This window comes from Aquarana catesbeiana, linkage group LG05 (genome assembly GCF_042186555.1).
Source record: "Aquarana catesbeiana isolate 2022-GZ linkage group LG05, ASM4218655v1, whole genome shotgun sequence".
Lineage (NCBI taxonomy): Eukaryota > Metazoa > Chordata > Amphibia > Anura > Ranidae > Aquarana > Aquarana catesbeiana.
Genome location: NC_133328.1, coordinates 104,823,700 through 104,848,611, shown reverse-complemented (window position 1 = coordinate 104,848,611; position 24,912 = coordinate 104,823,700). Strand labels below are relative to the sequence as shown.

Here is a 24,912-nt window from a genome sequence, read left to right as displayed (position 1 = left end):
CCCCCCTGCCTCCCAATAGCATTTCTGGCTGTGCCCATGTTGAGTAAGGGCAGATGATTCATGTAGCATTTCCATCCTGCCCTTAACTCAGGCATGCAAGCAGGTGAGTGTGCTTAGCTGAGAAAACCCCTCCTCCCCTCCGGAAGACTCATGTAATGTATGATATACCGTATTTTTCGCTCCATAAGACGCACCTGACTATAAGACACACCTAGGTTTTAGAGGAGGAAAACAAGAAAAAAATATTCTGAACCGAATTGTGTACTAAAATATTTACCAGTGCCCATGAAATGCTGCCTGACCTGTGCCATACATGCAGCCTAACCCTTGCCATTAATGCAGCCCGACCATTGCCATTAATGCAGCCCGACCATTGCCATTAATGCAGCCCGACCATTGCCATTAATGCAGCCCGACCATTGCCATTAATGCAGCCCGACCATTGCCATTAATGCAGCCCGACCATTGCCATTAATGCAGCCTGAACATCATGGAAGAAAAGTCAGTAGGTAGGTCAGTATTTTTTTTTCCCTTTCAGTCAAAAAATTGAAATGATCTGATTCCCCCATCCACACATTCAATGTGAATGGGGTAATGCAACAGCTGTACCATTTTGTTCTGATGGCAGGAAGCTCTTCCCGCCATCACAATACAATGATCAGTGCTGCCGGCCATAGCTGGCAGCACTGATCGATTTGGAAAAACCCAATAGGCTGCTTGTACAGAAGTCAATTGGTAGATTGACTTCTGTACAACCAGGGAAGCCCCTACACAGATCGAAATTTGGCCGATCCCTGCTGAACTGCAATCTATGTATGGGCATCTTAAAAGTGATGCTGAGAGTTTACACTCAGCTCATAGATATGCACAATCACAGGATGACATGACAATCTGTCATTTAAAAATGGTGGAAGTTGAATACTAAAATCCAGCCTATTTTATACCCCCCACTGTGTTATACTTACCCAAGTATAGGACAGGCCATACACGGTGCAAACTTCTTTCCTGCAACCACGGGTTGCAGGAAAGTAATTTGCACGATTCCCCCATTAACACAGACAGTGCTGACAGTGGAATCAGCAATTGTCTTCTTCCAGCTGAGCGGGCAAAGCCATCCCTGCCAGGAGAAGACAGTGATGATTGCTAGTGGCTATAGCAGCCACTAGCGATAATCGCAAGAGAATCCAGCAAGCTGACTGTACCCAAGTTGATTGATCCCTCAACTTAGTACATTCAGCCTGCCCATTAACGGTTTGAATCTCGGCTGGTCCAGCAGGAGATTTGAACCGCGTATGACCGGCCTAATAGCCGCAGGATCCTGCTAGCTGCCAGCACTCTACAGCAGCTGGACTTGCACCCTTTGTCAAAGTGCCAGGTCTGTGTTTAGAAAGAGTCACTGATTGGCTGTTTCCACCTGAACATCACCCTTTTGCAGAGAGCATGTGACTAGTTGGAGGTGAGTGAGGTTACCCTACAAACAGGCATCATGCATCCAGTATAGACAATGTATAATTTTTTATATATATATATTATATATATATATATATATATATATATATATATATATATATATATATATATATATATATATATATATATATATATATATATGTGATCAGTTCAATTTAAATCTTATCAATGTGTGACAATGTAATAAAAATAAACCTTCTTTCTATTTACAATTTTCAATTATATGTACCTGTGGGCAGCCATATTTGCTAATTTCATATGCCAGTTCGGCTTCCTGCTTGGCAGTGCTACATACTAGTTGTTTACTCCTCTGTCTCACAATGCACATGAGTTGGCTGACCAACTGAAAACTACGTATAAACTCTATCTCTGGCTGATATATTATCTCAACAGTTGTTAAACATTTAGCAAATCTGCTCTGCCTATAGCATAGCTCCCAACTGTCTCCGATTTCGAGGGACTGTCCCTGATTCGGAACAAAGTCCCTCTGACCCTCTTTCCTTCTCATTTGTCCCTCATTGTGGTCAGATCTATATAGTTGTATATAAAATCCACTTTTTATCTTCAAAAAGTGTTTCCCAGTGCTAAACCTTTTATCCAATTTCTAAATTGCTACATTTTTAATTTTCAAAAGTCAATATAAAGAGATAATAGTGGTAAAAAAAAGTACTTGTGGGTGTAAAGCAGAAGATCCACCCAGAAATGGAACTTCCGCTGATCCAGTTCCTGACCCCCTCTGGTGTCACATTTGGCACCTTTCAGGGGGGAAGCAGATACCTGTCTAATCCAGGTATTTGCTCCCGCTTCCGGCGAAAGATCGCTGCAGTATCAGCAGCGATCTAAGCCATGTCCACCCCCTCCTCCTTCCCCCCGCTGTCTTCTGGGAGATACACAGGTCCCAGAAGACAGCAGGGACCATTCAGAACACGCATGTGCAGTAGGGAACCAGGCTGTGAAGCCGCAAGCCAAGGGACAGGTCGGCTTTGGGTGAGGACATTGCGGGTGCCCTGGACAGGTAAGTGTTCTTATTTTAACAGCAGCTGTAGTATTTTTGTATAATTCTCCTTTAAGGGGGTGTGACAGGGGGTGTCTCCTATGCCTTCATACTTTTGCTAATAGGTGTCTCCTTCCCATCTCAAAAAGTTGGGAGGCATACTATAGTGATCTACAAATCTCTACAAATGAAACAATAGCAAAAATCAGTTAGCGAAAGTTGGGAAAGATGTGAAAGTCCCCTCAAAAATTATACTGAGGTTAAATGCTCCAGTGAAACACAAAACTATGTGCCCTCTGAAAATATACAGGGGTTGATTTATTAAAGGTAAATAGACTGTGCAGTTTGCAAAGGGCAGTTGCGCCAGATGCTTAGTAAATAAACAGAAGCTCTGCTGACTTCCATCATTCAATCATGTGCTAACAAAAATGCTGTTTTTTTTTTCTTGCACATGATTGGGTGCTCTTTTTAAAAACTTTATCTGCAGTTGCCATAGACCACAGTCTATTTGCCGTTAGTAAATCAACCCCACAATGTCTTAACTTCCTTATTCTATGTGGGGACGTACTAAACTGCATATTGGGATGATGGGAGGATTGGATTATTGGCAGCAATACTGATCTATGTGGGGATCCCATCACACATAAAGAACATCCAGTTCAGTATATACACACACAACCACATGAGGATGACAGTGATTTCACATGCTGACTTCTTATCATTTCTGAAGCTATGAAGGTAAAGCTTCCCTTCGAAGAGAGTTCACCTCCAGGGGATGCCTGTATTAGACTTTTTTGACTTTGTAGACCTCTGCGAACATTAGTGAGCTAATTGCAGAAGCAGGATATTACATTTCTGGGGTATTCTGTACACAATGATGTACACAACACTCTAAGCTGGCCATGCACGGCTATATTGATCAGTTCTTACTGAATGGGACAAAATTTTAGCCGTGAACGCCACTGTAAGCACCACCTCAACTCATCAAAAGTCTACTTAAAAATCAAAGGAGCCAGGTGGAAAGTTACCAATTGAAAAGGGACTACATCCTATCAGATGCTATCACTGGTTGGGTATTTAGGCAGCCATGGCACAACAGGCAGCAGTGGTAATCCCTCTATCCATGCTGTTTAACATGGATGGGGGAATCAATTCTGTTTTTCTCATTCTGCCCACAGGCTCAATGGAGAAATCAAGCTGTGTATGACCAAATTTAGGATTACAAAGTTGAAAAGAAGAATCTGAATGGTCGGTTTTCGACTCTCGATCTATAGCCGGCCTTACAAAAATTACTGCCTAAGGGGTGTTTGTAGATTTAAAAAAAAAAAAAAAAACTGTGCAGCTCTGACTAAAGTTGAATAATGCCCTTGCTATAGGTGTAGGCTATTCACATACCTCCCAAAGTCTGACTGGAATACTGCCAGGACATTGCTAAGTGAGGCCTAGTCATTACTGATCACCTCCTCCATTGTAGGAGTGAGGTCTCAAAGGCTGAGCTCAGACCTACTGCATCGGTAGATGAAAGAGCATGTAAAAGGGTTTGAATCAAACCAGAGAAAAAACTCACACCTGTGATGGTAAAAGTGAGCAGCAATGACTAGGCCTCACTTAGCAGTGTCCCAAAAACTGGGAGTATTCCAGTCAGGCTTCGGGAGGTACATAAATTGCCTAGACCTATAGCAAGGGCATTATCAGAGCTGTACAGTTTGTTTTTATTTATAGACACCCCTTATTTGCATTGGCAGTTTTTTGGTAAAATGAACGAACCCTTTAAACATTAAATTACAATATGGATTGTGTAGCAATTAATGGTGGTATATAAATTAACAGTATTGTGGTTTCCTTAAAAAAGAATTCCAGGTATGGTATTTTTTTTTTACATAATTACATTGCTCCAGCTTGGACCATTGGAACCATGTATATAACATACTTGTGTGATATCTGTGGAAGCTGGAAATCACTATAGTAGACACCACTACTCCAGTGATCTCCATTAGCTTCTGGGTCCCAGGTCCCAAACAGAGGAGATCAGCTGCTTGGAACGGGCGCCATTCAGAGTATGCTTTACATTTTCTCATTGAATGTAAAGCAGCCAATTGGATGAGATGGAGATTGTGACGTCACCACCCCGCCTCTGCACTGCGGCTTTGCATTTACTGAATGTCTCCTGTGTCAAGTGGCTGATCCCCTGTGTTCATAATGCAGCATGAAAGCCACTCTGCATGGGTCCTGGAAGCAAGTGGAGATCACTGGAGTAGTGAGGAATACTACAGCGATTTCCAGCTTCTAGTGCAGTGGTCTCCAAACTGCGGCCCTTTGCTAGCCTTTATTTGCACCATGGGGCACTATTCCTCCCACTGACACCAACAGTAATGATGGAGCACTATTCTTCCCAGTAATTCCAATGATGGGACACCATTCTTCATATTGACACCAACAATAGGATACTATTCCTCCAACTGATACCAATGATGGGGTACTATTCTTCCTCCTACTGACCACCAACCCTGAGTCCATGTTTATTCTCACTGATGTTGGGCCCAGGACATTTTCTACCCCCACTGGCCACAATCTGCCCCCCCTAAAGTATAAAGGACTGTAAACTAGTCCTTTGTTTGAAAAGTTTGGAGAACCCTGTTCTAGAGGGATCTCACCGGTATGGTATATGCATAGTTATATTGGTCCAAGCTGGACTCAATTTAAACTATGTAAAAAATGCCATAGCTGGAATGTTGCCTTAATATACTGTATTTAGTATAAAGATCGATGATTCCAAAGTAATTGTACCTAGGCTCTAGTATGAAATGCAGACAAGTTAGCCATCATTCCTGATGTAATATGAGCAATTTCCACCCATGTTATAGACAGATTAAATCTACTTCAGACATACAAACTAAGTTGCTGCGCTTCATTACTTTCAAATGTAGACATAATAAGGTGGTGGAAAATAAAAATGATCAAGTGTGTGGAATTGCTGCTGTAAATCTAGGCACTTAGAAAATACAGGTCAAAAGTCTCACAGATCATATTAGAAGATCAGATCCAACCAGATAGCTTGGTGTGTACAGAAACTGGCTGCAGACCTGCATGGAAAGCAGATACAGAGGCATGGCAGAGCATTCTTTTCCAGGTATACATATATTTATTTAACTGCTGAACACAAAGTTCAGTCATAAATAAGTCACAAGTATGAAGTAGATATCTTTCATGTTTTTCACCGAGAACAATAAACACACCCTTTTGTAGTCGCTCACTTGCCAACTGTGGTGAAAGTAAATGATAAATTTCCCAAAATGCCATGAGAGTATAAGTTTGGTGGTAATAAAAACGGTGTGGGGTCCTCCCCAAAATCCATACCAGACCCTTACTTGAGAGCATAGAGCCCGGAATATCAAGAAAGGGAGGGGACGAGCAAGCACCATGGGCCACCCAAGGGCATGCTGGGTTGGTGACATCACAAGGGGACAGTTCCACCTGGTGACATCATTGTGTGGCCCCGCCCCTTGGTTATTTAAAAAGGTAAGTTCACCTTTACAGAAAAATCTGTAAGGTGAACTTACATAGGATCCCCCCCAGTCCCACTGACCTGGATCGCGGGGATCTCTTGTTCTGAGCCCTGCTATAGCAGCGCCACGGGTCCGGGACTTAGAAATCCCTGCAGCTTAATCTCCAAAACGTACCCCGTCAGGAGGTATGTTTAGGAGCGTTCTAATTGGTCAGTGCCGTCACATGGGCAGGACCGACCAATCAGAACCCGTGTAGCCTGTCCTGTCAGCGGGGAAGAAGAGTGAAAGCCGAGGGGATTGCTAAGCCATGCTCCAGGTCAGCGGGACTGGAGGGGGGGGGGTGAAGAGGGGGTCCTGTGTAAGTTCACCTTACAAATTTTTCTGGAAAAAGGTGAACTTACACTTTACAGCGGAGTTCCACCCAAAAATTGAGCTTTTCGGAATCCCCCCCCCGGTGTCACATTTGGCACCTTTCAGGGGGGAGCAGTTACCTGTATAATCCAGGTATTTGCTCCCACTTCCGTGCATAGATAGCCGCAGTATCCGCGGACATCTATGCTATATCCGGCGCCTCCTCCGCCCCCCCGTTGTCTTCTGGGAGACACACAGGTCCCAGAAGACAGCAGGGATCAGTGGAATCGCGCAGCGCGACTCGCGCAGCGTGACTCGCGCATGCACAGTAGGGAACCAGGCTGTGAAGCCACAAGGCTTCACTTCCTGATTCCCTTACTGAAGATGGCGGTGCCTCCACCCGAGAGCCGAGGGACAGATCGGCTTTGGGTGCCGACATTGCGGGCGCCCTGGACAGGAAAGTGTCCATATTTTAAAAGTCAGCAGCTGCAGTATTTGTAGCTGCTGACTTTAAAAAAAAAAAAAAAAAAAATTGGCGGAACTCCTCTTTAAGAGCTGTTAGACGGCAGAAGACCTTGGTCAGGACCAGAGGTTTTTGTTTTTGTCTGGGTCACTGGTGGCAGCGAACGTCGTGATTGATGATGGACCTATACCGGCGGGGACATTTTTTTGATTTTTTAAATTTTTAATTTAGGACTTGTCAAAAACTTGTGTGTTGTGTTTACTTTTTCAACTTTTTTGGTGAATATGTAGGGGTACTATATACCCCATCTTTTTAAAGAGGGCTTCCAAATTCTGACAAGGCCCCTGCCCGCAGACCCCCACAACCACCAGCCAGGTTGTGGGAGGAGAGGCCCTTGCTCCCATCAAACATGGGAACAAAGGTGCTTTGGGGACAAAGCTCCCCCCATGTTGAGGGCATGTGGCCCAGTATGGTTTGAGGGGGGGGGAGGAGCACTCATTCGTCTGGGTTATAAGGGTCTGGCGGGTATGGATTGGGGTGGGGGGGGGGCATGTTTCACTTTTTTTATTATTCCCGGCACTAGTTTTTTTTACAGTCAACTGTTAGTGGGGAACCCCAATGAGAGCTGATGATGCATCCGTTGTTAGGGCTGATTCACACCTATGTATTTTTAGTGCTTTTTGCATTTTGCAGATTTGCACTACAGAACATGTTCCATAGGAAACCATGTTAAATGGACTGTAGTGCAAATTTGCAAAATGCAAAAAGCACTAAAAATGCATAGGTGTGAATCAGGCCTTAAAGAGGAACTAAAGTCTGCTTACATAATTTGTAATAAAAACATCTTTGCCATTCTGAAGCTTCCCTCCAACCACTTTGCATATTATTTTATATATACTGTGATTCTGTACTAAAAACACTGCCAAACATGCTGCAGAAATCTCCCTCCACGAAGTCTGGCTGCAGCCATTTTAACTGTGAGCAGCTGAACCAGCTGCCTGTTCACTTCATGGATTTACACAGAGGCACACCTCCAGCCCTGCAGCTTTCATTGGCCTTCTTATGACTCATCCCCCCTTCCTTCCTGGCAAACTCTTACAATAGTGAGAGAGAGAGAGCTGTGCATGATGTCATAAGCCTAGGCTAATGACCAGACAAGAAACAGGAAGTGGGCTGTATAATGTATTTACTGGCAGAAAAAAAATGTTTTACTATCCAAAGATAAAACAACAAGGGCAGAAGATTTAATATATGGAAAGTTGAAAAAATGACTGAAAGTCCACTTTAAGGACGTGGCGGCCGGCTTCCCAGCCCGCTCCTTAACAGCCAGCTATTCACTGGTTAAGCATGCTGGCGGCCCCCCTCCTTCTTGCTGAAGCTACTAAATGTAGCTTACACACTAGGCTGCTAAACGCTGGCAAAAAAGCTAAAACATTTGCGTTTTTTGTCCACCGTTTCTAAAGCAGTTTTTAGCCTTCTAGTGTGCATGACGTCTTAAAGCCTGGGCTGTAATACCACACAATACTCGTAGGCCTGTACTAATAGTAGCTCAAGGAGCATTCATTAAAAGTAAGCTTGTTTTGTTTGCCTTGTCTAGTCATCAGTAGATACATGTAGGTACATGCAGACGACAACAAATAAGAAGAAGGTGTAGGATGAGAGCAAGAATTCAGTAAAAAAAGGAAGATTTTAGGAAAAGGAGTCTATAATCTCAGTAATGCAATACTGGAGAGGGATGAAATAAAAGCCCTGAATAAGGGACTAAAATGTGCCTCTGAAAAGTAATTTAACACATTTTAAACCTATATAAATACATTTGTAAATTGAATATTAAAAAAATATTTTTTTATCAAACCCAGTGGAAAGAAAGGAGAAATCAAGACAGCCGAGTTTCAGAAAAGTGGGTTATGAAATAAATCTTTATTAAACCTTTTTGGGAAATAACCATTACATGGAATTATTTAGAGATATGGTATTGAATTAATCAAAAAACAAAAAAAATATAATGATGTGTAGCTTTATCACTCCAGATGCCAAGCTTCAGATTATTACTTTAATCTCTTCACCCCAAAGCAACTGCTAATTATTTTTTTTCGGGCTTACAGTTACCTTCTTTCCAGTGTCCATCCTAGGGGTACTCATCACTCGTTCAATTGAAACACTGGCTCCAACACTTAGTCCTTTTTTTTTCTTCCCAAGTTTTATTCAGTAACATCAAACGCAATAGAAAGACAGAGGGTGAAAAGGGATTCAGGTACCTTGGACGTTGCGGTCGGAGATAATTTCTACATCCAGCGAAATAACACTTCCACAGCTGGATTCAGCAATCACCGGATAGGCCCCTCTCACTGACCTAGCAGCCGATGCAATGCTCGAACACGGCCTCTGCCACAGACTTTACGACTCTGGGTGAACAAATTGTGAACGATCTAAACGGCCTCTGCCACAGACCGTACAATCTTGAAAGAACTGACTGTGGTACTAATCCGTCTCCGACTGATTTCCCAGGCTCTTCTTAAGATACCAGCCTTATGCTCGGTCCTCTCCCGAAGAGTCCTCCCCTGGTCACTGCAGTACCTTGCTTCTTCCTGCAGGCCTAACAGCAAAGAGACCATCATTCCGACCCATAGGCCACCAAGACACCGATCCTTCCTTTAGTAGCTAAGCTTTAGGTCTGCCAAGCTCAAGGCTGAACTTTAAGGATTCGCAGTCTCCCAGGCCAGGAGGGCCACGAGATGGGGAGCGCCAACCCACCCCCCGAGCCCGGGGGGTCAGGAAGCGCGGACCACCCGGTAGTCACCCAAGAACCACCAAAAATGGCGCCTGTGCCTTAAATACCTCTACCCAGAAATATCAGGTGTGTGACCCACTCCCAGCGAAAAGCCTCTGAACAGCGAGTAGTCAATGTGTTTGACCAGACTGTATTTTCCGATCCACCAATGATGACAGCACCACCCATGGTTAGATGGAAATCTGCACAGTCCAACCAATCTGACACAGAAACCATAACATTTAGGCTATAATAAGCTGAGCCTAAACTGTAGCTTCAACTAGTTTAAATTAAAAAAAAAAACATAGCGTCTGCTCATCAGGAGCAGGGCGCTACAGATGCATCATATATTAAGAATGACATTAAGAAAGAATCATAATGCAGCGTTGTCAGGACTGACAGGGCTTCTATCTTCTCTCAGTCTTCCTTCCAGGTTCACAGGCTCCGGCCCTTTGGCTGAGCTGCAATGATGTCACTCCTGCACATGTGCACAGGAGCCACAGGAGAGCACTCTGAAGAGTCAGCGTGCCGTCACCAGCTGCAGCAGTAGCAAATATCTCCTAAATGGTGCATTTTTAGGAGTTATTCCTTGTACCTACAGGTAAGTTGCATTACCTATATACCGTACTACCAAAAACGAAAAAAAAATTCAAATAAATTATTATTATTTCATTATTATTTTAGGTACTTATATAGCGCTGTCAATTTATGCAGCGCTTTACATGTACATTGTACATTCACATCAGTCCCTACCTTCAAGGAGCTTACAATCTAAGGTCCCTAACACACATTCATACATACTAGGGACAATTTAGACAGGATCCAATTAACCTAGCAGCATGTCTTTGGAGTGTGGGAGGAAACCGGAGTACCCGGAGGAAACCCACGCAGGCACAGGGAGAACATGCAAACTCCAGGCAGGTAGTGTCGTGGTTGGGATTCGAAAGTGTTAATCACTACACCACTGTGCCGCCCAATAATAATTTGTCTTTACATAAACTTTAACAGTCTAGTATGCAGTGTAAAGGGGTATTAGAGAAAATGGCAAACCCTGCTATGAATTGTAAAGATGTTTGAGGCGTTTCCGTTGTTTGTACGTCAGGTAGGACTGCGTTGTTATAATGCTTTAATAGGTCTCTACAGAGCTGATACAAATCTGTAAAGTTTAAAAGTGATAAAAATCAGTCCGGGTTTAGTATTTCATTGACTGGCGCGCAACATGTTTACTTCCTAAATTTGGGAGTGGGTGTGACCGCATAGGTTTCCTGTAACTAGACACATAATTGCTAAGCTGCTTTAATAAAGGGGATGTGTAGTGGTTTTGTATTTGTCTGTGTTTCAGGGGAAAAAATATAAATATTTTATTTTTTAATTAGATACATATTAAATATTTGATATGAATATTTAATTATTTACCCTGTGCTGGTAGTTTAATTGGCTCCTGTCCAAATCGGTCCTAGTATGTATGTGCATGTGGGATAGGGACCTTCGATTGTAAGCTTCCTGAGTCAGTATGTAAAGCACTGTGTACATTGTCTGCATTATGACCCGTATTTAAGTGGTACCTCCTGCATTTGATTTTTACCTGTAGTTAAGCTTATAATAAAGCTCAGCTGTAGGTAAAATGAATATCTCCTAAATGTGCACCATTTAAGAGATATTACAGTGAGCAGCAGCCGGTGAGGTCACCGGCGCATGTGCTCTGAAGAAACGGCATACCCATTGCGTTCCTTCAGAGCTCTGTGACGTGGCCGTGAATTCATCACAGCATGGCTATTGAAGCGGCTGCAGCCTGGAAACCCGGAAGGAAGACCGGGTGAAGAAAGAAGAATACTAGCACATTATGCTTTTACCTTGCAGGAGGAAATCTTATTTTTTTTAAGTTTACTAATAATGTGCAGGCAGTAGATGTCAATATCCTAACAGGACCAACAACTTGCTGAAGGCTGATTAAGGGCTTGAACACAACCCTGCATGCTAATACAGGCTACCCATAGACATAAGGCAATGCTCATCAGATTTAGGAAAGTTTGATTATTAAATAGTAATGACGTCTGTTAGAAAACAATCTAGAAATTAAAGAGATTGTAAATCCTTACATATACCAACTGAAGTGACTAGCATCAGGTGATACACAGAGATGAAACAAATCCTCCTATTTAAGTTGTGCCCATTTATCCGCAGCCCTTGCTGCTCTACAGCCATCTTACAGAATTTACACAGCATTTCTGAACGGGATCCAAGGTCATACACTGCACAGCATAGAGCAGCGTGAGAAGTCTAATCTGAGACCTAAGTGGAGAGAAAGGACACACCCCCTCTACTCAGTCTCACAGGGAAACATGCACAGCTGTGACTGTCAACCACCTGCTGTGTGCTAAGGGGGGGCATCTCCCCATATTGCTTGGAGTTGGCATAGGCTCTTAAAGTGAATAACTCAGATAGTGGAGGAATGACAGAGGAGACAGCAATCACGTTTGGTGCTTTGGATAAAGGCAAAATAGTTTACCTTCTTTCCAATTAGGTCAGTTCATACCACTGTGCTGCGGTAATGAACACGGAAAAAAAGTATTGCAGCACATTCCGACTCACTGGCAGGATTTCCAGGTGAGAAACTTGCAACCAATTAATAAAAAAATGATTTGCTGAAGAAAAGGGTATACAGCATGATGTCAAAGTCACAAAACATAAATTTTGGATTTGCATACACTTCAAAAAGGAAAACAAATATAAAAGAAAATTGTCAATTTGATGGAAAAATTACAGAAAATTCCCAGACCTGCTGATCAATTTGTCTTGTGACATTCTTCTTTGAAGGATTTTTTTTATGTGAATATTGTGGTATACAGACTACCACCGACCATATAGGCAGTGCTAGGCTTTTTTATTACAAAGTCCAACACACTTATCAAATCAGTGAACCCTGCATTCTTTTTTTTTTTTTCTCCGCAAGATTTTAACTATTTTATTTAAAAATGCTATAAAATTATCAATTTTATATTTTGTTGAACAAATAAGTTAAAATGAACCAAAAGCCAATTGTTGTTGTTCTGCTACATTTGAAAGCTGTGTATTCTCTGCAGAGCACTGTGATAGTGGAAATGATATGCATTATAATCTCCTCTCTGATATCTTTATCGTCTGTGACTGTGGAGGTTAACCACACATTTACATGCTGGCATTAGGCCTGGGATATCAAGTTCCTGCTACTCTACTGTGTAACAGAAAATACTCTGCCAGCCAGATTTGTAGAGAGGAGACCTAATCCCCCCAATCTTAGAGAGGTGGAGATCTACCTGAACAATATGAGAGAAGTCAAAGATCACGGGGCGCATGTCGCCTCCTCACTGCTTGGTTTAAACCTGGAATTGCGGTACTACCTTGCCACAATAGCGTACATTGCACAGCAATTATAGGTTTAAATCATATCGCTAGAAAACAAATTTTACCACTTGCCGACCGCCGCATGTACATATACGTCGGCAGAATGGCACAGCTGTGCAAATGGGCGTACCTGTATGTCCCTTCGAATTTGCCGCCGGCGCGCGTGCGACCCTGCCATGAGGGGATACCCGCGATTGTCTCACAGAGAGGAAGAACTGGAAGATGCTAATGTAAACAAGCATCTCCCTGTTCTGCCTAGTGACAGTGTCACTGATCTCTGCTCCCTGTAATCGGGAGCTATGATCAGTGACGTGTCACTCGTAGCCACGCCCCCTAACAGTTAGAATTACTCCCTAGTACACACTTAACTCCTTCCTAGCCAGCTAGTGGTTAACCCCTTCACTGCCAGTGTCATTTTTACAGTAATCATTGCAATTTTATAGCACTGACCGCTGTAAAAATGACAATGGTCCCAAAAATGTGTCAAGCGCCAAAAGTGTCCGGTGTGTCCGCCCTAATGTTACCATCACGATAAAAATCGCAGATCGCCGCCATTACTAGTAAAAAAAAAAAAAAATAATAAATAAAAATGCCATAAAACGAACCCCTATTTTGTAGACATTATCACTTTTGTGCAAACCAATCAATAAACGCTTATTGCGACTTTAAAAAAAGTAGAAGGATACTTATCGGCCTAAACTGAGGAAAAAAATATTTTTTTTACATATTTTTTGGGGATAGCAAAAAGTAAAAAATAATGTGTTTTTTTTCAAAAATTGTCGCTATATTTTTGTTTACAGTGCAAAAAATAAAAACCGTAGAGGTGATCAAATACCACCAAAAGAAAGCTCTATTTGTGGGCACGTACAGGCAGATTAACGTACCTGTACGTTGCCCTTCAAGAGGCGGCTTGCGGGCGCTCGCGCATGCCCGCTGGGAACACCGTGAGCGTGATCGCGGGTCCCGCGGACTCGATGTCTGCGGGGATACCCGCGATCGTCTCACAGAGAGGAAGAATGGGGAAATGCTAATGTAAACAAGCATTTCCTCGTTCTGCCTAATGACACTGATCACAGCTCCCTGTAATTGTGAGCAGTGATCAGTGTTGTGTCACACACAGCCCCTCCCCACCACAGTTAGAATCACTCCCTAGGACACATTTAACCCCTACAGCGCCACCTAGTGGTTAACCCCTTCACTGCCTGTCACATTTATACACAGTAATCAATGCATTTTTAATCACACTGATCGCTGTATAAATGTGAATGGTCCAAAAATAGCGCCAAAAGTGCCCAAACTGCCTGCCATAATGTTGCAGTCACAATAAAAATCTCTGATCGCCGCCATTACTAGTAGAAAAAAAATTATTAATAAAAATGCCATAAAACTATCCCCTATTTTGTAGACGCTATAACTTTTGCGCAAACCAATCAAACACTTATTGCGATTTTTTCTTTTTTTTTTTTTTTTTTTTTTTACCAAAAATATGTAGAAGAATACATATCGGCCAAAAAAAAAAGGAAAAAAAAAAAAAATAATAAAGATGTGCATTTATGTATTTTTTTATTTTTTTAAAAAAGGTGAACGTAGCCTTTAGGACAAATGAATGTTTGGGGATATGCAGACATAAACGGCTGTGACATAAGTAGTCGGTCTGACAAGTTGGAAGATATACGGAAATCGCTGGGAGTCAATTTTACACCACATGAGTTTTTGGACCTTCCTTGAATTTGAAAGTCAAAATATTTGGTTTCATTATGCCATCTTGAGTAAGCGCAAATGATTCATGTAGCATTTACTTCCTGAAATCCATCTGCCCTTAGCTCAGGCATGAAGGCTGGAAAGGGTTCTTAGCTAAGAAAATCCCTCCTGAACACTCCTACCGTAGGATGGATGACATTTGCCTAGGCCTGGAAACCAGGAAGTAATTGAAGAAATGTATAAAAGCGCAGCTTCAGGAGCTTAGCTGCCTCTTTAGGTCTCAGACGGGCTCCTGATGATGTCAGAAAAGAAGATGGTGGTGCGCAAGTCAGGCTGTGACACAAGAGCAGCAGTAAAATGCTGGATTCGATGGTCAGGCGAGAATGTACGTAAATCAAGGACATGCTAGCAGAACAGGTAAGGGGGTTAAAAAAAAAAAAAAGTAGGGGAATGAGGTTCCTCATTTTTCACAGCTGCTGAGATTTGTGATCAGTTTCACACTGGGATCTGTCTGCAGGTTCTCCCATATGCATAGGTGCCAACATTGCAAAAGAAAATATGTGGGACACTTTTTTGTCTGTAGGCGGAGCCGTACAATAATTGGGGGTGGGGCATTCGTTTGTAGGCATGGCTTCGAAAAAATGACAAGTGCGGCGCGTGAAGCAAAATGGGCGTGGCTTACACGAAAAGTGGACGTGGCTTACGTGAAAATGGGCGTGGCTTACAGGAAAAGTGGGAGTGGCTTGAATGGGCGTGGCTCAAGAGGGTGTGGTTAGAGTCTGAGATGAATGAGGGATGGAGAGGGAAAGGGGGAGAGGGGAATGACGGGACAGCAGCCCCAGATCCTACACAATAGAAATATGTGTATTCTAGAAAGTTGAACAATCAGCAGATAAAGATACTCCAAACGCCTGGTGTTAACGCTTCAATCATCCCGGCACCATGGTTGTTATGGTGTCAGGATGATTGAAGCGCATTATTTCTATTATTACATTGTAATATAAAATTAAATCATTCAACTCACCATAATGCCGAATCAGTGGGATCCCTGAGCGTGTCACCTGCCACATCACCTGCCACCAGCAGAGTCACCAGTCTGTCCTTGCATCAGGTGCCCCCGGCAGAGTCTGTATAGACCCCCTCCATCAGTGCAGACCCCCTCCATCAGTGCAGACCCCCTCCATCAGTGCAGACCCCCCCCCTCTATTAGTGCAGACCCCCCTCTATTAGTGCAGCCCCCCTCTATTAGTGCAGACCCCCCCTCAATGCAGCCCCCCCTCAATGCAGCCCCCCCCCGCTCAGTGCAGGAGCGGCCGGTGTTCTGCCGAGAAAGTTCCCCTCGGCAATGAAGGACCCCCTGTACTGCGCAGGTGCAGAGCTTGCGCAGTACGGGGCTGAGGAACTTTCGGCAAGACACGGCGACGGCGCCGTGTCTTCTGCTTGCTTCAGTGGAGAGGGGAGGGGCCGTGCAGCTAAAGAAGCCGCTTCATTGGCTGCACGGATCGAGCCCCCTTCCTCTCTCCACTTACTCAACACTAGGGGGAAGATCGAGCGGCGGTGCCGGCCACCATTTTGCTGGAGCCAGCTGCTCCAAAAACAAAAAAAACAACATTCCCGATTTTCCTTATGGAAAATCCCGATTCGGGACAGCCTCCAATCGGGACGCGGGTCCCAAAATCGGGATTGTCCCGGGAAAATCGGGACTGTTGGCAACTATGCATATGCAGTTTAGAAATTCTCATAGTTCAGGCACTGGTGTGGAGTGGGGTCAATGTTTAATCAGTATACAGCATTTGGGTGTGTATCAGGAAAAATTGCTGCAAACTAAAAAAATAACTAAAGGTTCAAATACACAAGAGGTTACAAGAACCAAAGTTATTTTATCTTATGTAAAGGCAGATGCGGCCCACAAACAAGGCGGTCACCTGTCTGACTATTCATTCCCTTATTGACAAGGATTACTAAAAGGCAAACAGCAGTTATATAATTACAAAGGGAGAGGATAAGAGGAGCATGAAAAATGCTATTGTCTCCTGCATAGTATTCTAAAAAACAAATAGCCAAGTTAGACAGACATACACAATCATTAAAAGTGATCTACTCTACATAATGTGGTGAACTCCAGCATTATGTGTCAGAGAAAGAATAAAAAAAAAAAAAAAAACACATCTACACTGCAGTCTAAAGCCTAGTAAACAGTGAGTTTTTTCGCTTTCAACAAATCCGGTCGGAGCCGCTTGTACTAACTATGCAAAGTTAGTACAGTGATCTCCCCTGCTGAGCCGTTGTGTTCTGACAGGGCGACAGTAGAACACCATCTGTCCTAACAAAAAAGAGTTAAAGGTGTAGAGGCTGGGGCTTCTTGCATTGTATGTTAATGAGGACAGGCCTGGGACAAGCTCACTTTAAAACGCTTAGAGGAGTCCACATACACACAGTCCACACCAAGAGATACACATATCCCAGGGCAGCCAGATCTTCCATAAGAGGCCTAGTTTGTTCACAACACACATTACAATCTGATTGTATAATTTCTGCTTGCATAATTGTATAGGAGATTGGATAGTTAGGTAGGTCCCCAAATGATATTGATTTTTGTAGATCCAAAGTTAAAGTGCCTCTAAAAGGCAGAATTTTTTTTTTTTTTACCCTAATACGTTCTATGCAATAAGGTAAAAAACCTGTGTGCAGCTTGCGCCCCCCCCCCCCCCCCCCCTTATACCCACCTGAGCCCCATCAATCCATCGCTGTGCCCAAGAGCAGCATCACCTGCTGTCTCTTCTTCTCCTTATTGGCTCCTGCTGCTGTCAATCAGCCAGTGAGGAGGGAACAGGGGGAGGGCCCAAGCCTCACTGTGTGTGTCAATGGACACACACCGCGTTTCTCGGTAGCAAGCCCCAATGAGTGCCCCTATAGCTAGCGACTTATTTTGGGGACACTCAGAAGGAGGGGAGGAGCCAGGAGTGCCAATGGAGGACCAGAGGAGAGGAGGATCGGGGCTGTTCTGTGCAAGACCATTGCACAGAGAAGGCAAGTATGACATATTTGTTAATTTAAATGTATTTTTCCCCTTTACAATCACTTTAATTGTAGGGAGACTGTACAGATTGTAATGTGTATGAGATGAATTCTCTTAAAAATTTGAACTGTTGGGGGTAATGATCTCTACCCCTAATGGTAGATCAATGGTCAGTTAAAAGTTTTTTTTTTTTTTAAGTTTAATCAGAAAGGAATATGACTGGCTGTAAGAAAAGAAAGCAAACAATTATTAGAATAGATATTATAAAACCTACATTTAAAATTTAGAACTCACTCACTAATGACAAAAACCCTTATAATGGACAATAGACCTACTCATCATTATCTACCAATGCCATGCAGCCATAGCAGATCATCAAAAATCATTAAAAGGAAATCTCTTTTGTTGTTCCCAGCCAATAGAATCATTGATTAGGTCATGTTTGGAGACAGCCAGGGATTATTAACAGAGCTACAGGCACACAGAAGAGTGCAGGTTTAGAACATACAACAATAGCAGGAAACCTGTCCTATCACACTGCTATCAGCTGGGACTGAGTTTGTCTCCTCCCTGCAGACATCCAGGTCTTTCTTCAGATTGGAAAAACTTTCAATGGTGAGAAACCTGTAAGAGCTTGAACACCACCCTCTGATAACAAGAATTATCTGTGCAAACACAAAATTGCAGGGTGTTGGGATATCTGACAGCTTAAGTGAAGTTCTATGTAAATGTCCATAAAAACAGGATGTAAACACACTATAGGATTATTATGATGTTGCCTACAAATAACATTTTTTTTTTTGCCTAAAAAAAACCTAAAACTTGATTGACTATAGATGCCCAACCTCTCACTGATATTTTCAAAGGCAGGAGTCATCCCTAACCCCAAAATCACACCCATCCAGTGCCTCTGACTTTTCTCTTTATACCATAACCATTGCTCACATACAGTACATATGCAGTGAAGGAATCATCCCTTTTTCTATGGAGAAAAAGATTATTGTCTCAAAATTGTTGGAATCTCATTTTAGACGAAATTAGTTTAATATATTTTCCAAGTGCACCCATACAAAAAGTTTCCTTTAGAAAGAAACCCCAGCCTGACAAGATAAGCCCATCCTTTGCCAGCATTCTGCAGAGAAGGAACCCTGTTCTCTGCGTGGAAGCAGTGGTCTCTCTGCAGATGTCTGACATCCTCCTGCAGAGTATGAGTTACAGCTCTCCAATCAGCAATTAGAGATCACCAACCAGTTAGTTATATTCTAAGTGAATTTATACAGACAGTTTTTTTAAGAAAGCAACCACTGCCTGAGAAGGTAAGCCTATCCTTTATCCATTTCCAGCATTCTGCAGAGAAGGACTGCTGCTGTGTGTAAGCAGTGGCCTCTCTGCAGATGTCGGATATCCTCCTGCAGTGTCAGAGTTTGGACAGTTAAGTGAAAAAAAAAAAAAAGGAAGAAAAATTCTGTACAAGGAACGATCATTCGATTTCCGTAAAGTGTGTACACAACTTTCAACATCCACATCAGACTTTCCAAACCAACATTTCCGAAGGGACAAACCCCCAAATTTTTCTCCTACGTAAACAGAACTAACGATTTTCGATGTACAGTTTTCAGCGTGATTTCAAAGCCGCAGAGCAGTGCGATTTGGACCTCCCATTTCATTGTGGCTTGCAACTTCCTTTAACAGAAGTCAACGCAAGTTGCAATGAAATCGCACAAAAGTAGCGCAGGAACCTTTTCTAAAGTTGCTGCGACTTAACGCAACAATTTGACTGGTTCCATTGTCGGCAATGGGGTACGACTTGCCATGTGATTTTGAACTGGCAAATTGCATTACAAATCACACTGGTCTGCGGACTTGAAGGTATCAGTTGTAATATCTTGTGTAAATGCTTAGTATCGGCACCAATACTGGTATCGCTGCAATGCCAATTGAAAGATTTTCAAGCATGTGTGTATTGTGAATGGCACAGAAAACAGTCAAGTACTTTTTACCTCTCATTTAGGTTTTGAAAGAACAGTTGCAGATGAATGAACAATAAATGGTTTCCTGATCAATAGAATGCTACAGGTGTTTTTGATTTGATCTCCTTCGTCACTCATATTTCCAGTGTTCTTGATTTGAGACTGGCTTCATTGGGTGTAGGGAGTGATTTGAGGGTGTGCCAAACTTTTATAACCCTCATCTTCAAAGCAGCTACATGATCATTAGCAAGATGGTGGACATGAAAGGAAATTCCCTCTTTACCACTAGTTTCGAAAATATGTAATGGCCATGCAGCATACAAATTAATGGTTTACCAATGCCCATCTAACTTGGAAGAAATTTGGTGACTATGGAGCCCATGGCTCCCTGATAGTAGATGTACCGCCCTAACCTTAACATTTTTCCAGACCCACTCAGTCACCCTCTAAATATCTGAAACATTAAAGCCCAACTTTAATTTTTTTACCCCATGCAGGTTAACAACTCGTTTTGTCTATGGGTGAATAAAAAGCTTAAACTTGCCAGATGCTTCAATCTTCTAGAAAACAGCACTCCCCTATGTCCATCGGTGGACTGTTCCTGATGTCTTCCTGTCCAGAGCTGGTCTACAGGCGTGATGACATCAGGAAAAAAGTCCACCACTAAACCACAGGGGACAGGAGCAGCAGGGACCGGTCTTGTGATGGGAGGATCAGTGGACTAGGTGAGTATATCCCCACTCTCCAAACCGGGGTTGTCAAACTCAATTTCATCGTGGGCCGCATCAGCATTATGATTGACCTCAAAAGGGCCGGTTGTATCTGTAAGATTAGATGTCCAGTGCATCCCCTCCCCTTACATTAGATGTCAAGAGCCACCGCCACCATCAGAAGTTGAGTCCCCTACTCTCCCTAACCTCACAGTGCACCCCCTTTCCTTATGCTACTGCTGGGAAGAAGCTGGATGCATTGCTTTAAAGCAGAAAGTAGGGGTCTGGAGGAGGACCAGAGGAGGGCTGGAGCTCTCCTGCAGCTGCAGGAGAGGTGTGAGGACCACATGAAATGGCCTGGAGGGCCGGATTCGGCCCGCGGGCCTTGTGTTTGACACCTGTGCCTTAGACAAAGAAGAGCAGTTAACCCATGCAGTAGTCACAGCCCCACTGCATGAGAAAAAAAAATTTGCCCGGAGTTCAGCTTGAAGCACAGATGTCAATGGACCCACCTCTGATGGGGAGCACTGTAAAAAATATGAGCCCTCTGGTATAGTTGCGATTTTAGCACAACTACTGACCTCTACTTTTCACTATTTTTTCTGGATAATTGTAATAGAGTGTAATGTCGACCGTCTTCCCTTCTTTACATCTTCTAAACAGAACTACTGAATACCTACAGCTATATACAGTTGACAATGCTTAACCTTATCAGATGATATACAAGATTGGCACATAATCTTAGAGCACCCTATTCCTGTTTATATCTCTAACTGGTATTTTGCCATGTCATTGGATTTTTTACAAACCCAATAAAGAAATAAAGTATTAAAAAAATATAAACAGGAAAAATCTCACGATCTGCTAAGTAATCCTAGGTCATATTTCTCCTGTTCACACAATCCCACAATTTAAAGTATCTATTTAATCCCTTTAGGCTGGGTTCACACTATTGCAAATTGGATGCGGGTTTCTTCACATAGCAGGAGAGCCAGTTCACAAATCTCTGCAGCAGTTCTGATGTGTATTGTACAGGAGCCCTATGCGTCTCTTGGTCCATTTCAGGTCCTAATTTAGCCCAAAATTCAGGCTGAAATCGGACCTCAAACCGTGAATGGAGATGCACCAGACTCCTGCTGTGAGCCCGAGCGTACTCCAGTGTGAACCCAGTCTTAAAGTGTATCTAAACCCAAAAACAAAATGTAATATATTGAAGCTTGCCAGTATTTAGATTTTGGTTTTCTTTTTTTTTCCTCTTCACTTTAGCCTAGTAACCTTGCCAGTAACACAATTCCTGTCCTAGGGAGACAACGTTCACTCTTTGTACTAAATCATTGGAGCAGTGACATTGTCCCTCTAAGACAGGATCAAGACTACAGAATACCTTCCCACTCCTTATCTCTATAGTTCTCCAGTGCCCAATGGTAATCTGGGCAGGTGGATAAGGCGCCATGAGATTTCAGTGCAGCACAGAATGCACAGGATTTACAAGTTCGCTATATTCGGTGCAGAATCAACATGTCTTTTTTGCACTTATTGAGCAGATACAACAAAACACTTCTAATTGTATATTTAACAGGCAAAAAGGGAGTAAAAAAAACAAAACAAAAAAAAAAAAAAAAAAAACATTGTTAGGGGTTGCATATACTCTAAAGCTGAACTATTCTCATATACATACGAGCTCCCCGCATGGCCTGCTGACATGTTTAAGCGGCCAACCTCCAGGTCTCAATCGCTGCCCGCTGTCATTGGCCAGGCGGGGATGACATCACTCATGTGCATGGACTGGAGTTCAATCAGATTTGGCAATGCTGAATTTTTACACTAAGCTGCACGTGGGTAGCTCTCTGTACAAGGGCAGACAGGCAGGTAAGTAACTTTAATGCAGAAGAGACAAAGCATGTCTCTTCTGCATTAAAAATCTTGCCTGGTCATCCTGAAATTCATACATTTCTGAAATTCGATCCATCTATGGGCAGGCTGATTGTACCCAAGTTGATCTATCAATCGACTTGGGTACAAGAAGCATATCAGATTTATGGCATTCAATCAAGGCCAGCTCTCCTGGCCTGGACGGCTCCCCGTAGTTGCAGGAAAGAAAATCGCATTATCTATGGCCTGTCTTACCTTGGTAATTTAGAATGACCATTTTATAAAATAAATGTATAAACAAAGGTTCTATAAAAGTTCAGCAAGGCCTACCTGCATTCCAAAAAGGTAGCCTATAATTCCAGGTATCGCATTTTATACAGAATTACATTGCAACATAGTAACTATGCATATACCAGAATTTTAGGTATGGTACCAGCCAAGATGAATGAACTCATGCACATGCATGAGAGTGACATTATTCTGGCCTGGCCAATCAAAAAGGCTGAAGACCGGAACCCAAAGAAGATTGGCTGAACATGTCAGTGCCCGGTGAAGGCCGCATTGCTGGAGTGGAGATGAATAGGATTCCTCAAGGTCTGCATGCATGAGATTTCCAACTGTATTAAGCAGAAACAGCAAAGTGCCTATGCAAATGCTCAGCTAAGCATTCTCACATGCTGAAATTGGTCAATTGCAGGAACAAGGAACAGAATATTTTGTCATTGATCACACTACATCCACCCATATCACTTGGCTATAGCTTTGATTTAATATACATAAATTAAGTTGAGAATCTGACAGTATATTGCAGGGGTCAGCAACCTGTAGATCGCAGACAGGTGACTGGTGGATCATAGTCTGGGCTTGCTGACCCGCCATTCCAGAGGATCAGAGGGCAAATCAGAGGGACTACTGGTAAAGTTGGAGCTGTAGTAGGGAGCAAGAGCCACATTAGCTAATGCCTGCTCTGTGGTGCTGGCTCCTGTCCCATGCGGAGTGATACCATCTGCACTCTGCCTCTCAACCCGGCTAGCGGTCTCCAGAGTGGTGCCAGCAGCAGCAAAGAAGAGTTCTTTAGGTCAGTGTGAAGCAATACACTGGACATAATAGTACAGGGATGCTTTCACACTGATCCGGGACTCAACTGCAGGGTTTTACCACGCCCCAACTTTACATGTGAACGAGCCCTAAGGGTGCCTTGGCGAAATCCAACTAAGGGCAATGCTGCTTCTCTGAAAAGTGATCCGAGTGTATTTGACAGGTGGTGTGGAGGCCATGTGTTGCCTCCTCACCACCTGATTTAAACCCATGATTGCCACACAATGCATGCGACTGCGACATGGTAGTATGACAATTAGACATTTAAATCAGGTGTGAGGAGGCGACACTGTGCTTGGTTGATCTTTGGCTTCTCCAATGTTGTTCAGGTAGATCTCCACCTCTTTAAGGTTGCCTACCCCTGGTATATTGCAAGGCTGTTCTTTATCCTGACAGCCATATTTTAGTAGGAAATTACTCCTCTGGCTTAGTGTTACACGTTTTACACAATCAACATTTGGGACTGTCAGCAAGGAAAAAACAAGCCTATTTCAGATTACATTCAAATATTTTCACATGACTGTGCATCTTTATTGTTCATCTTTAATTCAATATAAAAGTTCTTCACCATCTACTCACAAGTTTGGGAGTCAGGCGACTTAAAGATCTTTTTTGAATCATGCCAGATAGTCTTGCAGTCCTCTTGCAGCTTGTAATGCCTTGACCTTTTCCATGATGCAGACTTGACTTTGGACAGTGGACTTCCCTTCAAAAGATACTTCAGATCCTCATCATCTTGTAAACCTGTACAGAGGTGGCAAATGTTAAAATGATGACAACATTTTGAACTTAATAAATACAGATTTTAAAAAGGAAACAAATTATCCAGACAGGACAGAAAAAAAACCCACAAGACCATGCATAATGTGGTACTAAAGCTATTTGTAGGGACCTGTAATATCCCATATCCCTCTAAAAACATCTCACTGGTAAGAGGAATGAAACAGTTTCTGATGGTATTATGACACAGTGGGGTAGATTCACTAAAAGGAAAAAAAAAGTGAACTTTGTAAGTACAGTTGCGCTCTACAAGTGCAGTTTCTCCAGAGCTTAGTAAATGAGGGAAACTTCCATCATCCAAACATGTGCAAGCAAAAATGTTTTTTTTTGTTTTTTCTTGCATGTGATTGGGTATTCTTTGCGATTTACTAAGCTCTGGAGCAATTGCACTTGCAAAGTGCACAATCTATTTGCCTTTAGTAAATTTACCTCATTGTGGGAGGTCAGGCAGCTAACGGGGCTTGACTCAAGGTGAAGACTCAGACACAGTTGTAGTGAGTAAAGCTAAATGAGGATGCATATAGCAAAAAAAATATACAGCATATATATGACTGTACACTCATAATAATGCAGCTGCAATACAATTGGATGAAGAAGCCTTTTCAAGTTCAGCCTAGGTGTACAATAAAGCGGTGCAGGAAACCCCACAATCCCGCACCTCATTCAAATCGCACTGCCCTTGCGATCTGCAGTGAGTGTCAGTGCAATCTTAATGACACCCGAAAATGCAGGTCGCAAATGCAGTGTGTTTGCCTGTGCCGGATTCCATAATACAAAAGTACCATGCAATCCAGTTACAGTGCGGTTCCAAAATTGTTGCGTGC

At 42.9% G+C, this 24,912-nt stretch overlaps 1 protein-coding gene across 1 annotated transcript in view; it reads right to left on the bottom strand.

Moving 5' to 3' along the window:
• PLCD1 (phospholipase C delta 1) overlaps window positions 1-24,912 on the bottom strand; it is a 209,470-nt gene that overhangs the window by 86,896 nt on the left and 97,662 nt on the right. The window contains exon 2 of the mRNA XM_073630034.1: window positions 23,888-24,052. Within this exon, the coding sequence (XP_073486135.1) occupies window positions 23,888-24,052 (165 nt within the window). The remainder of the gene's footprint in view (window positions 1-23,887; window positions 24,053-24,912) is intronic.